The 20577-nt window shown below is 38.3% G+C and overlaps 1 protein-coding gene across 2 annotated transcripts in view; it reads right to left on the reverse strand.

Moving 5' to 3' along the window:
- Positions 1–16814: 16814 nt before the first annotated feature.
- The window catches only part of MYOM2 (myomesin 2), a 76542-nt gene continuing 72779 nt past the window's right edge, over positions 16815–20577 (reverse strand). For both annotated transcript variants that reach the window (XM_015623198.1, XM_019006183.1), the window contains 2 exons: positions 19825–19880; positions 16815–17888 (listed from right to left, as the gene is read on the reverse strand). In XM_015623198.1, the coding sequence (XP_015478684.1) occupies positions 17562–17888; positions 19825–19880 (383 nt within the window). In that variant the 3' untranslated portion in view covers positions 16815–17561. The remainder of the gene's footprint in view (positions 17889–19824; positions 19881–20577) is intronic.

Here is a 20577-nt window from a genome sequence, read left to right on the forward strand (position 1 = left end):
AAGCAATTGCCATTTTGCTGAAATCCAAGAGGTAAGTAAAAGCCTCAAATAATACATCCCATGAAAATTTCCACCTTCCTCCTCTCTTTTGCAAACTATTCATTCCAATGCAAGGGCACACAGACTTACATTTCCCCCTGCATAACACACTGCACCGTTGAAACGAACAACAAATTCTTCTCCCAAAAAAAGGGACATAGGTCCAGTAAAGTGACTTGATTAGTAAGTGTTGAAATATTATCTCAAGTTACTATTTAAATGACCCTTAAATGAATACTGAATTAGTTCCAGACTGTGGTCCTTGAGTCCACCCTGAATCCTGTCCTGCACTGCTGGGAGTTCAGCTAAGGCATAACTTGCTGAAAGGTGAGTCAGAGCTAAATTTATGGCTTAATTTAGATGCAATCATTTTAAGAAAGGACAAGTAAATTCTCATAAGTATTAATCAGTCTCAGAGCTCATCAGGTGCTTTTTAAATTTTAGCTGGGAGACTGACTAAAGTGAACCAGAGGGCTGTGGTCAAGCAGAGAAATTCAGAGAAAATGTTACACATGAGTGAGCCTGCTAATACAGGAGAAGCTTAAAGCATTACAGTTGAAAAGAAACCCAGTTTGAAAAAAACTCTGATTGGTAGTAGAAATCAAGCAACTTCAATTAGACTTGCCCTTAAGGAGATGTCTGGAGCTGCAGTATGGGTACAAATTGCATTGCATTGAGAAAATACAGAAACTGTCTCTTTCAGAAACACAAAAATCTACTTTGAACAAACAATAGGCCTGCTAACATACCAAGTGGAACAAATTAAAACTGTCAACATCACAGAAACTGTTTAAAATTGGTAACTTAACATGACCCTAAAGCAGAATAGAAATTAGATGTTCTGATAATGTTCAGAAAAATGAAGGCAGAGATCAGCAGCCTGCCCTAGGAAACAGCAAAGTTGTAACGTGCAGAGCCATTCAATGAAGTGTTGGCTCACCCACACAAAACACAGCTTTAGAACTTTTATAGGTTGTACAATAATCTCTGACAGAACAATCACCCAAGGAAAAGAAGTCATTAGCACTGCGCAATCATCAGATGAGTGATTTATCACTAATCTACTAAATAATCTGTCATGATGGTTGTGAAAACCTCATTAAAATGCTATGGGATCAATATATAATCTCTACTGTAATGTAATGTGTAATCAATAAGCATGTGGAAGGTCTAGTAACATACACCCTTTCTGTCTTCCTAGTGCTGCTGATTGGTTAAAAAAAAATGTATATGCACTATATGTAGATTCTAGAAAATTAAACACCTGTCCCTGGTGTGTTTTTTTCAAATTAAATTGACAAATTGACAGATTTGATAAACTGATAAGAACATTAAGACTTCCAAAATATTTCCTGTATGCACAGCAACCAGTACCACAAGAATTTAGGAATCAAACTTTTAAGCAGTGTTGCAGGACAACTAGACCCACAAGAAACAGCAAGCACAGAGCAGCCTGAGGGGAAGAGGTCCTGAAGAAAGGGCTTACGCTCAGTTAGTGCTCCCGCCCTACCAGGCAGCACAGTCTTCCATTTGGGATTTGTGACTGGAGAGTTCTCAGTCCCATTTCCTTCTACCCTCAAAACAAACCATTCAAACAAGTTCTCTCAAGCTACAGCTCCTTGTAGGTGGAATTGTCTAAGATATGAATCACCTCTCTGCAAATACTTTTTGAGGACGCAGGAGAAAAAGGCAGAGTTCAACAGATGCGTGGCCCAGGAGCTCCCTGTTTCCACCACAGCTATAGTGCTACCAGGTAACTCTAGTCTTCTATTCTAGGTATTCAGCAAATGTAAATGGTGAAGATTAGAGAGAACTGAATGGGGGTTTGAAGTTCATGCGTTTGTTGTTAGGTGTTTCCACTCAGTCTAAATCCCCCATCAGACACCATGGCCTTTTCCTAATCTTTGAATGAACAGCTTTAGGATGCCCTACAAAAGCTGCTTCATTCATTCAAAGTCAAGGAAAACAAAAAATGAGTCTGCAGCACATTTAATGCTGGCCAGATAAATGTAATAATGTGGTATTATGCTGAGCTGATATGCTTGACTGGTTGCTTGCTGACTGGACCACAATATGCTGGAACTGCAGTCTGTGACCTTTCAGGGGTGAAAGTTGTTACACGGTGCTGACATTTACCCAGGCTTTGTGAGTTTCTGTCTCCTAATATAGTGACTGCTTTATGAGAGATCTTGGCATATTCCATGGGAAAAAAAAAAAAAGAAAAAAAAAAAAAAGAGAGGAGGGCAGTGTAAAAAGGACTTCAGCAGCCTAGGTTACCAGGATAAGGAAGGGAGAATGTAAGAAATCTTACATTCATAAGACACATAAACTTACTGTTATCCCCAGAGAATGGCAGCTTACCAAAACTCCATTAATTTTACAGCTGTGGCTTAAAGTAAATGGGTTTTACTGCACAGATGAACAGTGTCTGTTCCTTGCTAGGTCTGTCCTAGTTTCACATGAGTCATTTGCTACCTCCAAACTTCTGTTTGCTGGTTTTCCTGGCTGCAGATGTTTCTTCTTGTTCTTCCACTAGAATAATATCTGTTTGTTTGCAAGAATTATCTGCAGATGATAAAACCTGAAGATCTTGAAATATATTAAGAAAAGTTATAAATACACAAGACTTTGACCAAAAGTCCCTGCAACTTAATAGATAATACTTATCACTAAAAAGCAGGCAGCAGAGCAGGCAGGCAGCTTTCACATGCACTAATAACATCACACTGTGAAAGCTGTAGAGAGGATGCTCTTGCCCTGACAGATAATTTTGTCAATAACATTGTTTTTCAGTTACCTTTTTTACCCAGGTGAATAGTCATTTGATATTGTTAAAAGCATTTTCTTGGATCCAAGATTCACAATTAAAGCAAAATGAGTGTCCATGCTATTACAGTAAAATCAAATGTAGAACAGAAAAATATGCAAAGCAAGGGAAACTATATTGCCTTGGCTTGTCTCGTGTTTTCCTAAGAACATTCACAGCATTTTACTGAATTATAAGGACCAGCAGAAATGGACAGATTGCTCAGGGTGGGATAATTTCCTAGTGGGGCAGAAAAAATGCAGCAGCTCCCAGGTTGTCCTCAATCCTACAGCCAGAGTAAGGAAGGAAAAGGAAAAAGAAAAGAGACTTATGCCTGACACTGACATTACATCTGCCACAGCAGCCACAGAGGATCACTCACAGCAGCAGTTATATTATTGTAACTTATGCCACCAGCCTGGTCTGATACACAGCTGGCCCAGGGTCACAGTACTGGCATCCAAAGTAATTTACAGCATCTGTGCACCTCCCCCAAGTTACACTGTGTGCCCCACAGCTGCAATGAAGAGTTTGGATCATTAACTTTAGAGGCATTTAACTTATGCTTGCATTATGACTGCTGCCTGATGGCATCCTACTCCTCTCTCTTCTCAGGTTGCCATGACAAACTAAAAATCTTGATGCAACGACTAGTTAGTAAATCAGATAAGTTCCATGAGAATTTAGAGGATAATAGCTCTACCTCCAATATCTTAACAGATAATCATTTTCATGGCCACTTCACAGTGGCAACAGTTATGACTTCTGCATACTGCCTCATTAGCATTTCTAGGATTCATCATTTTCCAAAGATACAGCCATTCTTTGATTCATGAACACTGCAGCACTGCACAGAGGATACACATGGACAAATATTCATTAGCCTGGATTTAGGCACCTGTGTACATGATCTGAATTTTGTCATTATTGGTAACATTTAGCCCATCTCTTTGGCATCATGAGAGTCTTTCTATTCATATTCTGATAAGAAAATCAGCTCCTTTTTCTCTTTTTTGTCTTCACCTTCAACCTTAAAGCATTTGTTTCATGAAGTTGTAAATGACCATTTTAGATGTTGATGAGTTGGGGTTTTATCTGTGCATATGAGTTAAACTGCTTGATTTATGCATCTTTTTAATGAGAACATCCAGAACTAGGTACTTCCTAGACCTTATTTTTCTCCTCTAGACAGTAAATACTAAAGATTAATGTGAATTGAATTCTGGATAATATTCATTTTTGTAAAAAATACTTCAGGAACATTTTTTTTTATTCAAAAGCTATGAAAAATAATGGCTTGTATTGCTCTTGTCAAGAGCAGCGATATTATGTGACAACTATGTTAATAAGCATATAAAAATATTCTTTAGAGTAGCATGCTGCCACTAGGAAAAGAACAGCATAATTTTTTGTATAAAGAATTTATTTATGAGTTTATAGCTAAAGATATAAACTAGCTAGTTGTGTCATGTGAATCTTAACATTGCATTATTGTATATTGCAGTAAGTAGACAATCATGTCAATATGACCAAGAAGGCTTCTAGCACAGATAAGGATATTGCTGTACTTGGAAATCAAACTCCCATACTAATTATTGTTTTGGGGTTGGTTTTAAGCAATTCCTTCTCTAATGAGTCTTGATCCTCACACCATTTTATTCACAAATGAGATAAAAGTAATCTCATTGAGTTCATACATTATTAACTATTATTCTTCAGGTTTATGATAAAATTACAACCCAGGGATGCTCACCTCAAACCCAAAGGGACTTTCTGCAGCCCATCAGAAAGAAGAATCCAGCATAGAGTTGCTTTCAGCACCACTTTCTCTTCAGCCACTTCAGCAGCAACCAAGTGTAGGGGTTAATTCTAATAAATTTGCTTCTGTCATGTCATGAGGGAATGATCACAAGGGAAAATGGTGGTGAGCAGCAGATTGCAGTTGTAAGAGGAGCAGTTCATGTAGCCAGACTTTCCTGACTCCATGACACCTCCAGAGAAAGGGGCTCCACAGCAGATAGTTTAGTTTGCCAAGTTGCTCAGAGAGTTTGCCAAGTTGCTCAGAGAGTTTGCCAAGCTGCTCCAGTGGTAGCAAGCAACTCCAGGATATTTTTTTTTTGGGTGTATCTGGGGGGATTCACACTTGTGAATGATGTGGTTAAAGTGGACAGAATAAGCCCAGTTCTCTTGAGAAGTGTTAAATGCACTTGACTTCCCCCTGGCCCTGAAGGGCAAACTTTTCTATTTGCTGCCTTTTCTAGTTCAGGTTCTCTAGCTTTTCTGTGCAACAACCACCAGATTAGAATTGAATTCTTATGTTTATATTAAAACTGAGATTCTAGCATCAGTTTAGGACTTCTAAATCTAAATTATCAGGTGGTGCAGCAGAAATTCCAACCATCTCATCAATGGATATGAGGCTTTTGGTACAACTTCTAGCACCATTCAGCCATAACTTTTATCATAAATTTGAATTTTATTGTAATAAAAATAATGAACATTTGCATTTTTACTATGATTTTTTTGGACAGGTTTTATCCATCCTTTATCACAAACACCACTTGAAAGATAAATCATCCTGCTACTGAAATACAAAATTATTTAATGAGACACAGTAATGTAAACTCTGTCTTGTTCTCATCAGCCTTTTTCATTATCAAGGGAGTGAAATACCAAATTAGTTTAACTTCTTGACTCACTAGAGAATGCAAAAAGCTCACAAATTAAGATTCACCTGAAAGAATGTATCAGCACTAGGATTAAAAGTGAATGCCCAGTTGATTGATAAGTAAAATTTAGCACAGGAGAATAAAGTCCTTGGGGACCAAACCTTCCCAGTGCCCAAAACCATCATTTAGTATGACCTCATTTGCTTCAATAATATGACAAGCCTGCGACTTGAAATTTCAGTCTGATGATATACAAAGGGTTGCATCCAACTGAAGGTCTTTAATGATCCCTGTTTCTGAAAGCAAATAGAGCTGTACTTGTCACATATCTTTCACAGTGACAAAAGCTTCATTTTGCCTCCCCAGTAAGGGAAGAGATGCCTCATTTGCTATTGAGTTGTACACCCTTCATCATGACAGGGTCTCATTTTTTTATTCAAGACCTTGTATCTAAATCCGTGATCTGAAGAAAGAATTAAGGTTTCACTTAATATGGCAAGATTACATGGGACACTGCTTTGTAGATTTTTACAGCAGGAAGAAAATCAGTGACCAGCCTGGACAAAAAAGGCTGCCAGCCACTTCCTCCCCTCCTAGACAAAACCAAAACAAACAAACAAAAATGAAGTTGACTACCAAGTATTAAATAACTTGTAATTTAACTAATCTGTATCTATTCAGAAAGACCCCCTCTCTCTCTCAATTGCTATCAAAGCTATGTCCCACATACTAATTGAATCTCAATGTTGAAAATAAGCAAGTTCCTTCCAATTTGACTTCTCTTGCCGTCAAGTAGGGTTACTTTCTCGTAATACCTGGTGTTGAATGTTTATCCATTAGTCATTTTTCAAGCAGCAGAATAATGGCTGGGCTATAGCACTGTGTGTATTTTCATACATTGATTTTTTTCACTTGGTTTCATGCATGGTGTATCATATAAGACACAGAATCATCTATTTGTCTGTAGAGGTATATGTGCCATAGCCCCTCTGAAAAACTTATCCCTCTAGAGAAGGATACTCCTGAGAGAAACTGAGATTTTTATGGCTTATTAGTTACTGTGTAGAAGTACCCAAGTTCTCTTAAGTTTTTCCTTTTAATTTCTTTCAATTTTGACAGAGACACAGGATCAATGAGATTGGAGAGGATCTTCAAGTTTGAGTCCAATCTTTGATCAACCACCAATAGACCATGGCAGTCAGTGCCATATCCAGCTATTTCTTGAAAGCTTCCAGGGATGCTGGCTCCACCATTTCCCTGGACAGCCCATTCCAATGCTCTATAACCCTTACTGTGAAGAAATTCTTCTTGACCTCCAACCTAAGTCTCTCTTGGTCATATTCTTTTGAGGCCACATTCTCTGAAAGAGGATAATCTCCACCTTGCTACAACCTCTTTTCAGGTAGTTGTAGAGAGCAACAGGTGGGACAAGTTACAAAACATCTATTTTTTTCAAGTTGTGTTGTCAGAGTTTTCTATATTCCAACACACTAATTTTACTCCAGGTCACAACCTCAATTTTTCAACAGCCTTAGTTGCCCATGACATTTCTTTCCTGACATTTCTTATGCCTGAAGTACAATACCTTTTCTCTGCTATCTTATCCTCATAATTTTGCTTTTCTGTGAAGAGTTTGAACACTGATCTATTACAGTTTTTCATTACAAAATGTATTTCCAGTACATGATAGCTAAGGTGTTACCATTCTGGGTTGAACAGGAATACTGCAGCAGTTGTTATCAAATTTCTCCAATATGATTCAAACTTCACAAGAGTTTATGCATTCAATCAAACCCTTATTAAAAAAAAGAATGGACTAATCATATCTCATCTGGAATTAGGCATCAAAATAAAATAAAATTTATAAAAAGGGGAAAAAAAAGAGCTATGTGAAATAACTTCTCCTTGTCTTTTAAATCAGGTATAAGTTCATCATTGAATCATTTATTATAATTCAGAAAAGTATAGGAAACAGACCAGAAACAGAGCAGAGCTTAAAAATCAGAAAAGGAAATGGCAGTTAAAATATGCACTTTTTTCCCCTTTTTTTTTTTTTTTTTTGAAAAGTCAGAGCTGCAACTCTTCACAAAACAACTTATGGCCCCAATGACAGGGTAATGAAAACAAAAGAGAACTTTGAAAGCAAAGTATTTCTAGAGAAAAATATATGCTGCATTCTTGAGATTTGTTTTGTACCATGCCAGAAGAGCAAGAGAGACATAAACACTGAGGTTATGGCCACAATGAGTCGCTGAAGCTGGGTACAGAGAGCCAGGGACACATCAGTGAAACTGGCAGGTCACGGGATCCCTTATTGTTTTTTCTATTACAGATTTTGGCTCTATAAAACCAAAGCAAAAAGCTGTATGCAGCTTGACAGATGAAATCACTGCAGAGAGAATACTGATAGCTGTGTAGCCCCTGCTCTGCTCTCATATCCCCTATATGATATCCATCCCACTGCCAGTCAACCAGAGAAGAACATTTAATCAGGTTATATAGCCCAAACACAATCTTTATTTTGTGCAGCTCTGTTACTGGTATCTGAACAGTTGTTATGGAGAAGAAACTGCTCAAAGAATTCCCAGCTAGCACCTCCTCAGGTAGAAGAGAGTGTCCCTTTTCCTCATGAATAACATGTTCAGGTCACCCTACATAAGTTTAGATCTCAGAGATCCTGAGAAAGGGATAGCTAGGGCTGGCTAGAGCTTGACCTGTGTACACAGAACCATCAGACACCTTTACCACTAGGAAATCACAACTCATGTGCAAACTAAAATTTAACTACTTGGTCACATTTACACAGGTTATGAAGAGGACATAAAGAGACAATTTTCTTCCTCTGATTGCCTTTCCTTCTCCTCCTGCATTCAATTGTCGTGAATTTAGATCACTTAAAGAACTGCTCTCAAATGTATTAGCAAAAGCAGTTTTAATGTGATGCTGTAAAGCTGTGGTGTAAAAAGTTCCATGAAAAAGTTCACTTTTTTACTGTAGAGTACAATTATTTTAACTCTGATTCAAAATTATCAAGACAAAAATCTAATTTAGCAACTCAAATCAAAGTTACCATATTGCAAATTTAGGCACAATATTGGTTGCTACCAAAGATCAGTCACTGGTAAAAGCTCTCTCTGCCACAAGTAGAAACCTCTGGAGGTTTCCCAATTCCAGAGGAGATCACCACCATGTAGCCATGCTGCAAAGCAGGGAGAGCTCAAAGAAGGCTCATTTAGGCAGTCAATATTATGTGAGGGTCTCCACACTGTGGGTCAAGCTTGTTACCATGTGAACCAGATTCAGCTTATGCTGCAAATGATTGCTCCTGCAAGAAGCATAAGCAATCCTCCAATGGTTAGACCAATCTCTAGGGAATGTGTGCTGGTATTTTTCCCAGTATCATTCCTGAAAGGGAAAAACACCACTTTTTGGCTGATTTTTTCTGGATGGGTTACCCCTTATAGGCTCAACTTGTTTAACTGCTCAGACTAAATACAAAGGTACCTTCGGCTACTCAGAATGTCCCTGTCTCTTTAACATCAAAATACAAGATCATATGCAAGAATAAAGACAGATATAAGCAAGCTGCCAATCCTGAAATGCCTGTGGAGCATCTTTAATTACAGTCTGAGGCCTCAGGAGGAGACTTGGAGCACAGTTACTGCAAAGTCATTAGCCCATGGCATTTTCAATTAAAGCCTGTCAGGCCCAACGAGATGTGCTCTGATGGAAGGGAATTACTAGCTATGTTCTTTGGAATAAAATAGTCACACATTTTGGCATGGGATGGACATGAGGCCTGATCAGAGCCCATCAGAATGTATTGTGCAGAGCTTGGAAAGTGTTGTTTCCGAATCTTCATTACTATAAGGTAAGGATAAGTTTCTGAGAAGTGAATTAATGGTTAATTAAATGGGTTAAAATACAAGTGATTTGATGTCCTGATTTGAGCTGATTTGATGTCCTGATTTGAGCTGGTTTAAAGTTAATTTTCTTCTTAATAGCTTGTAAAGTTCTGTGGTTTTGATTTTGTATGAGAATTATGTTGACAACACACTGATGTTTTAGTTGCTCACAGTACTTTAAATAAAGGACTTTTCAGTGTCTCATGCTCTGCCAGTGAGCAGGTGTACAAGAAGCTGGGAGGGAGTGTAGCCAGGAAAGGTAACCTGAACTGGACAAAGGGATATTCCACATCTGAGAATGTCATGCTTAGCCCATAAACTGGGGGCAGTTGGCTGGGGGTTGCTGATTGTTGCCCAAGAATGTTATAGACTTTGGTCAACATGTGGTGAGTAATTGTATTGAGAAGAAACAGCTTGTTTCTCTTGGATTTTATTCCCCCCCTCTCTCTCACCCATTCTCATAACAATTATTAGTAGTAGTAGTGAAATTTATTTTTTTTAATTATTAAACTGTAATGATCTCAACCCCCAAAGTTTTCCTTTTCTCTCCCGTTCTCCTCCCCACCAGAGTGAAGAGCAAGCAGCTACATGGTGCTTAGTTACCAGCTGGCATTAAACCACGACACTTCATGATGTAGAAGACAGAGGTCTGCAAGAGATATTTGTTCTCTGATTTGCAGCAGGACACTTCAGGCAGCCACAAAAGGATGGGACACAGACTCACTTCATATGAGTAAGCCTGAAGAAATAAGATTCATAGGAAATTAACTGCCTTTCTAATCAGAGGTCTGTGCATGTAAAACATTACTGTGTTAAAAGAGAACACTAACACCACACAACAAAGTGAAACAGATTTGCATGTCATGCTTAGAGGAAAAGACACATCTGAGAAAAAATTGGAATCCCACTGACGAGTCATAAATGCCAGACTGCTGCAGCAGGGAATATGCACCAAGATAAGCAAAAAGATCACACAAGAGCCCAACCTGTTCCTGAAAGGTCAGAATATAACCTTTAACAGTCAAAGCTCACACCAGTGTTTACTGTACGTGACCTGGAGGTCTATCCAAAAGCCAAGAAAATCGTGAAATTTAAGGTTTAAGCTTGCAAAGTTCTGTTTATCTTGCAGATGAGTTCAAGTATAAATGTGCCAGTTAATCATAACATATTTTTCCTCAAAGTTACCCAAAAATTAGTGGAAAGGTGAGTGATGTTAAAAAAGCATCGTGAACAGGAAAGGGTCAACATTCAGAAATGCTGAATTCAGCTAGCAGCAGTACAAGATTCACAGGATGCTGAACAAAACATTTCATTTTCATTAGGACAAGCTTGCTCACTGAAAAGTGGTTATTAGAACAGTAGGCCATGTAGACCCAATTATTTGCTTACTAATAAGTCACTAAGTCTTGATGCTATCACATACACATTTCATATGGCTACTGCTGCTTGGACACTTTGGTTACAACCTCTGAGAAAATTAACCAGCACTACTGCATCAGCACTGAACTTAATTAGCTAGCACTTTTATTTGTTTGGACTGACTTTAGCAAAGTTTTGGTGCAGGTCAGCTCACACACTCCTAAACACCTCTTGATCAGAAGTTAGGGTGAGTAAATATTGTGTCCAGTGGGCCCTTAAGATGACACTGAAGTTTGTGGTGGGCACTAGAAGAAGTACATGTGACATGTACAGGGTGCTGGTCTAGGGAAAAGTAAGCCTTGTGCTCTTTTATTCCTTGGGACAGGTTCTGCCTGTCACAAGGAATAAAAAAATTAAAGCAGAATTAAATGACAGCAGATGGAATGACTGAGGAAGACAGATCATACCAAGAAATCACAAAACCTAGAGAGTAACAGAGCTGAACAGAAAGACAACTGGAACTAGTCAGACAGACGACTAAAGCAGGCAGATTCCAGCCCAGAAGCAGGAGGATTCAGAGCTTTTGCCAGTTACTGAGCTGCCTTGGGCAGAAGAATTTGGACTTACGAGAACCACAGAACAGTGCTTCTCCAGCCAGAGGGTGTGCTTTGCCAGCACAACAGAAAAACTGCCCATCTTATGGGCTTAGCTAAAGGACACAAACAGAGCATGAAAGGCTTATGGCATCCATTGGTTGAGAAGTTGCCACAGGGAGATGGCACTGAGAGGAGCAAAGGCAGAAACAATTCCTACACTAACAGCAGCATCAGAGACAATCAAAAAGTGGGAGGAAGACCTACAAATTTAAAAGACTTGAAGGCATACTGCTGTGTCTTCATAAAGGCCAAATGATGAGAATCACCTATGAGTTGGGACCAAGTGACTGATGGAAGTCAAATGCTTGAACAAAGACTTTGAAATAAGATGGATATCACAAAGAAGGCAGCAAATTACAAGAGTTCAGTAGATAAAGACAGCCTGTAAAAACACAGAAAATAAAATCAGGTATTAAGAAATAAATCTGTAAATAGATTCATCAGCTAAAGAGCTAAATTAGAGAAAGATGGTGCAGAATTTATCACACCTGACTTTAAGCATCTGCCTGTGTGATGTCACCCATCTGACCAGTTTATCCTAAACTCCCTTTACAGACAGTGGAAATAATATATGATTCATCTCACTTATTTGAGAGACCTGCTTTAGAATGACATGACTTGTGCCTTACTGGTACTTGTTTCTCTCCATTTCCAAGAAGGGAGTTTCAGTGATTAGCTCAGATGGAGACATCTGCATGTGGCCTCATAACTCCCAGCCAGGGAGTCATCTTGTGTTTTACCTCCCATTAAGCACCATGCAGGAGGTTGATTGCCATTTTCATATGTGGAAGGAATTTTTTTCCCAGGCAGCTAAAGTGGCACATGACTATATGGGGTTCTTTTTCACATACTATCTTGCAATCAGGAGGGCTGGCTTTGGGTTGATTTACAATTGTTGGATTGGCTTTTACTGCACTTCTTTATTCAAAATGGTCCAGTGGAGGTCACCAAGCCAGCAGACTAAAATTTTGATCATCATTTGTACTGTGATTTAAAATGGTAAAGAGCTGCACTGGCTCTGTCTTTAACAGAAGTTGTAGCTCTTTCCATCTGCCTCTCTTCTCCATGCTGTGTGCACCAATGCCATTGGATGGATAATGGCTTCCCACAGAGGCCCTCAGCAGGGTGGAGGGCAGATTCACTCTTGGGATGTGATGGTACCTGGTGAAATCTGCATTGGGTAACCTTGCTGGATAATTTAGGATAAAATGGGAAAGGCTTTAACTGCAGCAATTAACCATATCACTTCTAACTGCACTAGGGTGTCTAAGTCTCCTTTTCCTATCAGATGTCAGCTGTACAATATGCATGTAAAGAGGAAAAACAGTAACATAAAATGAAGTTGCATTAACCTAAAAAATGGCAAGTGTTTATTACAAGTTAACAGTCCTTTACTGCACCCACACAAAGTTCAAATGTTCACAAACGAAATGACGTGAAGACAAGTGCGCTATTTTTAAAATACAACAGTCTGATAAACCTTGAGCTACCTGAGGACAAAGCTAGTCCTGAGTTACATACACATTCCAATGAGTAATTAAATATTAATCTAGAAAGCTAGTGGTAGTTTCTTACAGGTCTTGACATCATTGAATCTTGCAGAGGCAGTGCTCAGAGCCAGACCTGTGCTCTTTGCTCACACATCGCACATTAATTTTAAATGGAATCATCCCTCTGTATAAACTGAATAAAAATTGTAGGGCATGGGCCTTACAGTATTGCAAGCAGTGTTTTAGAAACCTGTGGAAGATGCTGAGTCTGAGAGGCTTGCATTCGAGCTCAAACTCAAATCTTCTTCCCTCATAAATATGGTTGATACTCTGGGGTTTTCATATCCAAAGGAGAAACTTGATCTAAAATGATCCTTGCAATATTTTACAAGGCATACTTAACCTCTTAATGTGTGTCATGCAAAGATTAAGAGGCAGTGTTATTGCTTGCAAAATCACCTGCTATTTCCAGGAAACAGTCATTTTCTGGACCTGTCCTTGTCACTGGCATAAGTATAATGCTTTTAATAATCTCCCATTGCCTAAGTGATGTGTTTGCATCAAAATGATGGATATGCTATAGCTGGCAGAACTTTTTAAGATCTACTTGTTTCAATCTTGTTCTTCTGCTGCCATCTAGAGGTTTTATTCTTAGATTTACAAAGAAGAAAATAAAGTGCTTTATTATATTTCAAAGTTGCCCTTAAAATTGTCTGCACCTTAACATCACTTAAGGCGCTATTATCACTGAACCTCTGTCTCTATACAAGAGCAGATTAATGAAGTGTGTACAGGTTTTTGATCTCTGGGATGCAAGTGAGCCTTATGGGCTTAAGTAAGATTTATACTAGAGGCAAACATTGTCATAAAAAAAATTCTTTTGCTCATAAATAGCACCTGTAAATTTGCCTTAGAAGGAATTTTCATAGAACTTGTTTTCCAGCAAATAAACAGCAACATATCAAAGCAGCCTCAAAGTAAGCAGGTGCTTGGAGAAAAGGCAGCCTTGCCAGCCTTGCAGCAGAATGCCAACACGGCAGGCACAGCTACGACTTTGGCCCACCAGCACAACTGGCTGACATCTGCCTCCTGTGACAAGGTGGCGATGCTCCATTTCACGCTAGCATTGCTCAGAAAGGCACAACACGAAACTCAGACAACACAAGACTCACCAGCGCGACAGAAAATCATTCTAATAAGAACATTTCTTCTCGAAGGTAACAGAAGCAGCTTATTCGCCATAATGGGCTCCTGGCTTTGTAAAAAAAAATAGGTTCACATGCAGTATAAATGAGTCCATCTCCCTTGACCTCAGTGTGAAGAGGTTAATTTGGCATCAGACCTTCTCGAGCAAGTCTTACCTTCTTGTTTTGCCCCTTCAAATGTTTATTAATTAAACTAATGCTAACCCCAGGTCTGTGGAAGGCAAATGCTAATATGCTTCACCATGTATTCCATCTGAATAGATTAGCAGAGCATCATTTTTGTCCCTCTGATATCCATCCAATTCTATAGCCCCTCCAGGCAACTAGGTGCACGTTGTCTCTGGAAAGATAGTCCCTTTTAAACAGAGGTGAACCAAGTCATTTCCTAGCACTGATAACAAGATTTTTAAATGTGTACAAAGGAACCAAATGTACACTGAACACTGAAATATGTGAAAGAGTTTCTAGGAAGTCCTTAGCCTTTAGAATACAATGTTCCTGTGAATGATAATTTCTGTACTTCAGCAGAGGATTAGCTGTCATAGTAAATTATTTCTGTTTGCCTGGAAGGAAAAAAGTGAAACTTCCTTAACTAAGAAGGCCAGCAAAAGGTAAAGCAGAGATGAGACTAACCTTGTCTCCTGTGCCCAAGGATACCTCTGAAAAGCTGCCATAACATGCAATAATTTGATAAGTGTCAGCTAAAATTAACCTGTGTACTGTAGAAGGAGATAAGAATAATATTAAATTCCTGCTGATACTCACTTTGTATGCTACAGAGACTGGCTCTGATGTTGTGCGAGCCTGCCATAATAAGATTTGGAAAACCTTAAATACCTTTAATAAGAAATTAGAATAGAAAAGAAGAAAATATGGTTTATTTTGTTCAGACTTGCTGAAGTTCTTGTGAGGATGGATTTCTATAAAAATATATTTTCATATTTTGACAGATACTCAGATGGTAAATCATTACTTTTCTTTGTGTCCTAAAATCTCCTAACTAAAGATATTAAAGGTAGCAACCTCATGTTAGTACCAAGTTCTTCAGTCTTTAAACCTCTTGGACACTTTCATTCAATGACCAGATGCAGAATGTGGATTCTTAGCCACAAGTTTTCACCCCCCAAAAAAGTATTTTTCATCACCATTCAGTATAATTCCTGGACATTTATACTGTACTTAAATATAAACTCACTGTTCATTTGCTCTGGGTACAAAAATCTTTCAAAAAGTTTTTTATTTAAAATCAAAGCATCTTTTTATAAAGTGTGATCAAAGGCTATATGCTTTCCAGAGCTGGTCTGTTGTTTTTTCTCATGACTACTCACAGATATGAATGAGTTGCAAAAGAGGTTTGCAGTCTTTGGAGAATTTGAAACTACATTGAAGACATCCTCATCATTACTTGTTCAAACCATCAGGTTCCTAACTAGTTTATACTACCATGCCCTCAATCCCTCCTTCACTACTGAAAATTAGGATAGAATACAAGAAAGGAAGAGAACCTCTCAAATATAGCATTTAAGGAGCTCATGTGAGAGGCAAGATACCTAAGTCTATTCTCCTTTTCAGTCTGTTTACTCAGCCAGATAAAGTAAAAAAAAAATAAAAAAATAGAAGCAACACTTCCAAATGCTAACCAAACTCAGCATTAGTGCACTACCCTTGATAGTCAGAGATACTGCTTCAAATTTCCATGGATGGGGAGGCAGAGGGAGGGAGTTGTTGCTCTTTTGTCTCCCAGATGTGTTCTCCAACCTGCTGCATCTGACAGATTATAAGTTGGTTTCTCATTTCATCTGCTTTTCATCTTCCTCCAAAACAAAAAAACATTGTGGTTCAGGTGAATTGGGTTTCAGACAAAACAATGAAAGTTATATGTCACTGAAATGAAATTTGAAAAAAAAACAAAAAAGAAAAAAAAGAAGGAAACACTGAAATTAAATTTGTTCCAAAACCTATCAATTTTCCTGGTTTTTTTTTTTTTTTTCAGTTCATCTGCTGCAGGGGGGAGAAGTCAGAATGTTTCTATATTTCTTACACTTGGGCCCAGAAGCTGAAACTCAGAGTGAAAGACTCAGCATCAGCTTTCAGCAGTGACCCCAAATGCAAATTTATAGTCTATATTCTTGTGCCAAACGCTTTCATCCAATTTCTTCAGTGAAGATTTTGCAGTGCCATCTCTTCATGTGACCCCTCATCCAAGCTCCCATCTCCCACAATGCTCCTTTTCCATCTCGTTTATCCTAGAGACTGGAAGAAGTGACAAGAGAGGACGGCTGCCTTCAGTGTGTATCACAAGTGCTACTTACCTTTGGTCTTTGCTGGAATCTGCTTAGCAAGGAGAAAAGCTTCTTCTAGGTACATAGGTGGTTCTTTATTGAGCAGGAAATTTGATCTAAAAAAGCCATCACTGCAAAAACTCCATTACGTATCACATGAGAAATATGTGAGCAACGGATGCCCACCCTACTTGAATATTTCACAATAAGAATGTACTGAAATTTTTGCCTAGAAGAGCATCACTTCACCCATGGAAGAGTTCCCTTGTTCTTTTCACTGAGAGGAGAACCAAAGACATAATTATCTTAAGTGACTGAATTGTATACATATATTCTGATGCCAGTTTAAGCTTGACCTGTATTGTAAAAAGTAAAATTAATGTTGCAAGTGCCACCCAGTGACTGTGATTAACCATAATTTGCATTCTTTATTGAAAGTCGATAGTCTGCTAGTCTACCAGCTGTGAAATTGTGCAATAAGCAATAATTAAACAATGAAGAAGAGTAAATAGAACTAGTTAGGTGTGATTTGGAGCAGTGAGTAGCAAAGGTGACTTTAAAGTTTTATTAGCACAAAGCAGGAAAAACAAAACACAACCACGTGACCTATGGTTCAGTGAGTACAGAGTGAACATTGGTAAAGGTCTACTAAAATCCCACTATTGACAGAACAAGAGTATCACTACTAAAACAAGACTATTCATTAAACTTACAGGATCAAGGGCTTCAAAGCCAAAAGGACCAGCTTTGAATGTCTAACCAGTTCACTGCCTTTACTGTTGGGGCTTTTGTTCTCAGAGGCTTGTTGTATTGCTTGGACTTGGGGGAGTTTTTTGCACAAGATTGAGAAGTGTGAAAATGAAAGTTTACTGTATGTTTGTAGGTTTTTGAAACGTGCCATTTCATATGGGAACCTCTGGCAGGAATTTGGCTTTTTCACTGTTTGCAAGTCCTACTCTATTATATGCATTCAAATTGAGATTGCTGCAGAAGTGTACAGCACCACAGCACAGCTACCTCCCAAAGCAAACTTAAAAACTCAGTTTCCCTTTTGACATTACCAATGAATTTTGTGTGGCAATAGCTCAAATACAGCTCAAGTATTCTATTCTGTTTATCAGAAGGTGGAACTTCACTTGTTACAGGATCTTCACTTGCCCTCAGGTTTGAGGACTTCTTCTGATGGTGGTATTGGCCTGGGCTTAGCAAGTTGGCCAGGCTTAATTTCAGGCATTTTTTCACCATGTCTGTACACACTTACAGTGACATCCACTGTTTCCCCACCATACTTGTTCTTGACATGGATACTGTATTTGCCTGAATCTTCTGAAGTCACCCCCTTGATGGTTAAACTGGCGTATTTCCCTTGTTCCAGTGAAAATGCATAGTGCTCATCAATTTCAAAGGCCTTGTCATTCTTGAACCAGACCACTTCAGGGTCAGGGTTTCCAAATACAGTACAGGTCAGATTTAGTGTCTGAGGGAGAAAGACAGAAGTAATGTTGAGATCAGTAAGATTTGTTTAACCAGGATGTTCTCAGTATTGTTTTTATGCATTGTTTTATTCTTAGCTAATTAAACTAAGACTTGGTACCTTGTTCCTGAAGACTGAAAAGTAGTCCTTAATATTTCTTTTTCCCTTGATTCAGACTTTCCACCATCTCACCAATAACTGTGATACAGTAATAGCCTCAGGCTTACAGTGTCTGAAGATGGTAAGTTGGACTGTCATTACAGTCCTGCCTGCAGGAGACTCCTGACAACCCATTAGTCTGACATGAGGTTCAGGCAATGATAGTTTTAAAAACATCCTTGAAGCTTTCCTGTACACAGCAGGGAGGAGAACTGAGCAAATCTTTTCTGACCAAGGCCTCCTGAGGTTATTGCTCGAGATGATTAAAAAAAAATCACTTCAAAATAGAATACATAACATGAATCTCTGGACACCGATTCCAGGTGTGGCTGACTGGTAAAGTGGAAATATTTTATGAAGAATAAATAATACCAAAATATTGGTAAAGTGCTCTTAAAATCATAGAATGGTTTGGGTTAGAAGGGACCTTAAAGATCATCTGCTTGCCATCCCCTGGCCATAGGGAGGGACATCTTCCACCAGGCAGGGTTGCTCGCAGTCCTGTCCAACCTGGCCATGTGTTAAATGCATGTGAAGCATATTCAGAAAATAGCTGACATTATGTAATGGACCATCCTGGCAGCTAAGGCATTTTTCAAAAGCTGAACTGAGATTCAAGTAGCTTGTAAAATTTTCATGAGCATTCCTCCATATTTTTATAGAGGTACTGCTGAACCACCCTCTAAGTGTGTGTATGTAAACTGCACATATTTAGGTATTGTGATCACAGAAAAAATGAAAGAAAAATCTGAGAAGCTGTATTGATTAGTCTGTACTTTGTTTACCTTTGCTGAAAACTCACTCTAGATAACTATGCCCTAGGTAACTACGCCACTTTAGGAATTCAACATATGCAGCATTGTGTTAGGAAAGAAAAAGGAAAAAGAAAACAGGAAAAAAATAAAACTAAGAAAAAACCCTACTGTTAACAATCCCAAACTGACAATTTCTACCATAATTCTTCCTTATAGTCCCTCCACATTTCCCTTCAGGTTTCACCAAATCCTGATGAAGAGGGAGCTGAGAAAGTCCATCTGTGTTCACACATGCACGTTTTTGAGAAATGTTTTTCTTGATTGACAATGACTGAATAGATGTGATATAACTCAGAGTAAAAATAAAACAGGAAGAAATTTTCAGTGATTGAAAGCACCATATGCTCACAAATAGAAGTGGTCTTGCACAATTCATACATCCAAAGTCAGAATGCTGAAGGAAGATTTACATACTGTGGGTACAATCTAGTGGCAAGCTAAGTCTAAGTGATTCTTGAAGTGATATTACTTCAAGAATCACTTAGACGTATAACGTAGGAGGCAACGTTAACTAATAGCATATAGAAACTAGACTTTCTATAAAATATTTAAAGGAATGATGATGCAAACACAAAAATAAAATATTGGGAAAATAACCTTTTTTCTAATATTGTGAGTTATATTCTTTCTGTCCTTTTTGTAACATGGGCAACATTTAATTACAATTGCTTTCAAAAGTGACATCATTTAAGAGAAATTAATAATTAAATCATAATAATTAATCAAGTCTTATTAAGTTAATATGTAGCAGATAAATTCCACAGTAAATAAACTTAGCAGATATATTCCATAGTCATTTAAAAGATAATTTGGGGCTCTACTACTTATGAAATTATAAATTTGAACTAAAACTAAAATTATTCTCCTTCTTCTTCTTTCAGTTTCTATGAAACCATTTGTATTCCCTCACCTTCTGACATCAAAGTAAATATCTCACTGCTCAGCATGAAGAAAGCTGTCCTTACCTTCCCATCCATTATAGTAACGACATCAGGCAAACCACCAATGACTTTACCACGATCTAGGAGTTGAAGAAAAATATGGTGAATTTGTGAAGCTTAGACCTCAGAATTACTCATTTCTTAATGGTTTTGGTGTCATGACTAACAGGTTTGTTGGGTTTTTTTGGTAATCTTTAACAATAAAACAATTTTTGTGATATTTTGGGAGGGTTTTAATGTGTTGTATAGCCTCCTTAGATTTTTATGGTGGAAATTGTGCCGCAACATTCTAAACTGATAGACATAACAACCTTGAAGGTACTGCTGAGCTTGACAGTTTGTGTTTTGGGCCTAGAGGAAAGTAAGAAGGGCATTCCTCTTGGTGGTATCCAAAACCTAAGGAAAATTTGTTCAGCCACGGTCTTTGTGGGAAGAAGCATCATTTCATCACCTGGGAATTGATATAATTTCCAGTACACCTAGCAGTAATGAGCTTCCCCACAGTCTGGGTCTCAGCAAGCAGTGCAGAACAGACAGCAGCTAGCAGGTTTTTACTTAATAGAGAGATCCCAATATTCAGTATTCTCAGAATCAACACCTCCTTGCATGACGCACAATTCACACTCCACCAAATCTCTGCAGTCAAAAGATACACTAGAGGCTTGCAAAATTTGTGAAGTATTTAGTGGGTTTCCATTGCAATAAACGACAACTAAATCCACAAATTGCTATTGTTATTGCCATAGTTTGAGTCAATAGAGGATTTCTCTAGCCACA

The sequence above is a fragment of the Parus major genome, chromosome 3 (assembly GCF_001522545.3).
Source record: "Parus major isolate Abel chromosome 3, Parus_major1.1, whole genome shotgun sequence".
Taxonomy (NCBI): domain Eukaryota; kingdom Metazoa; phylum Chordata; class Aves; order Passeriformes; family Paridae; genus Parus; species Parus major.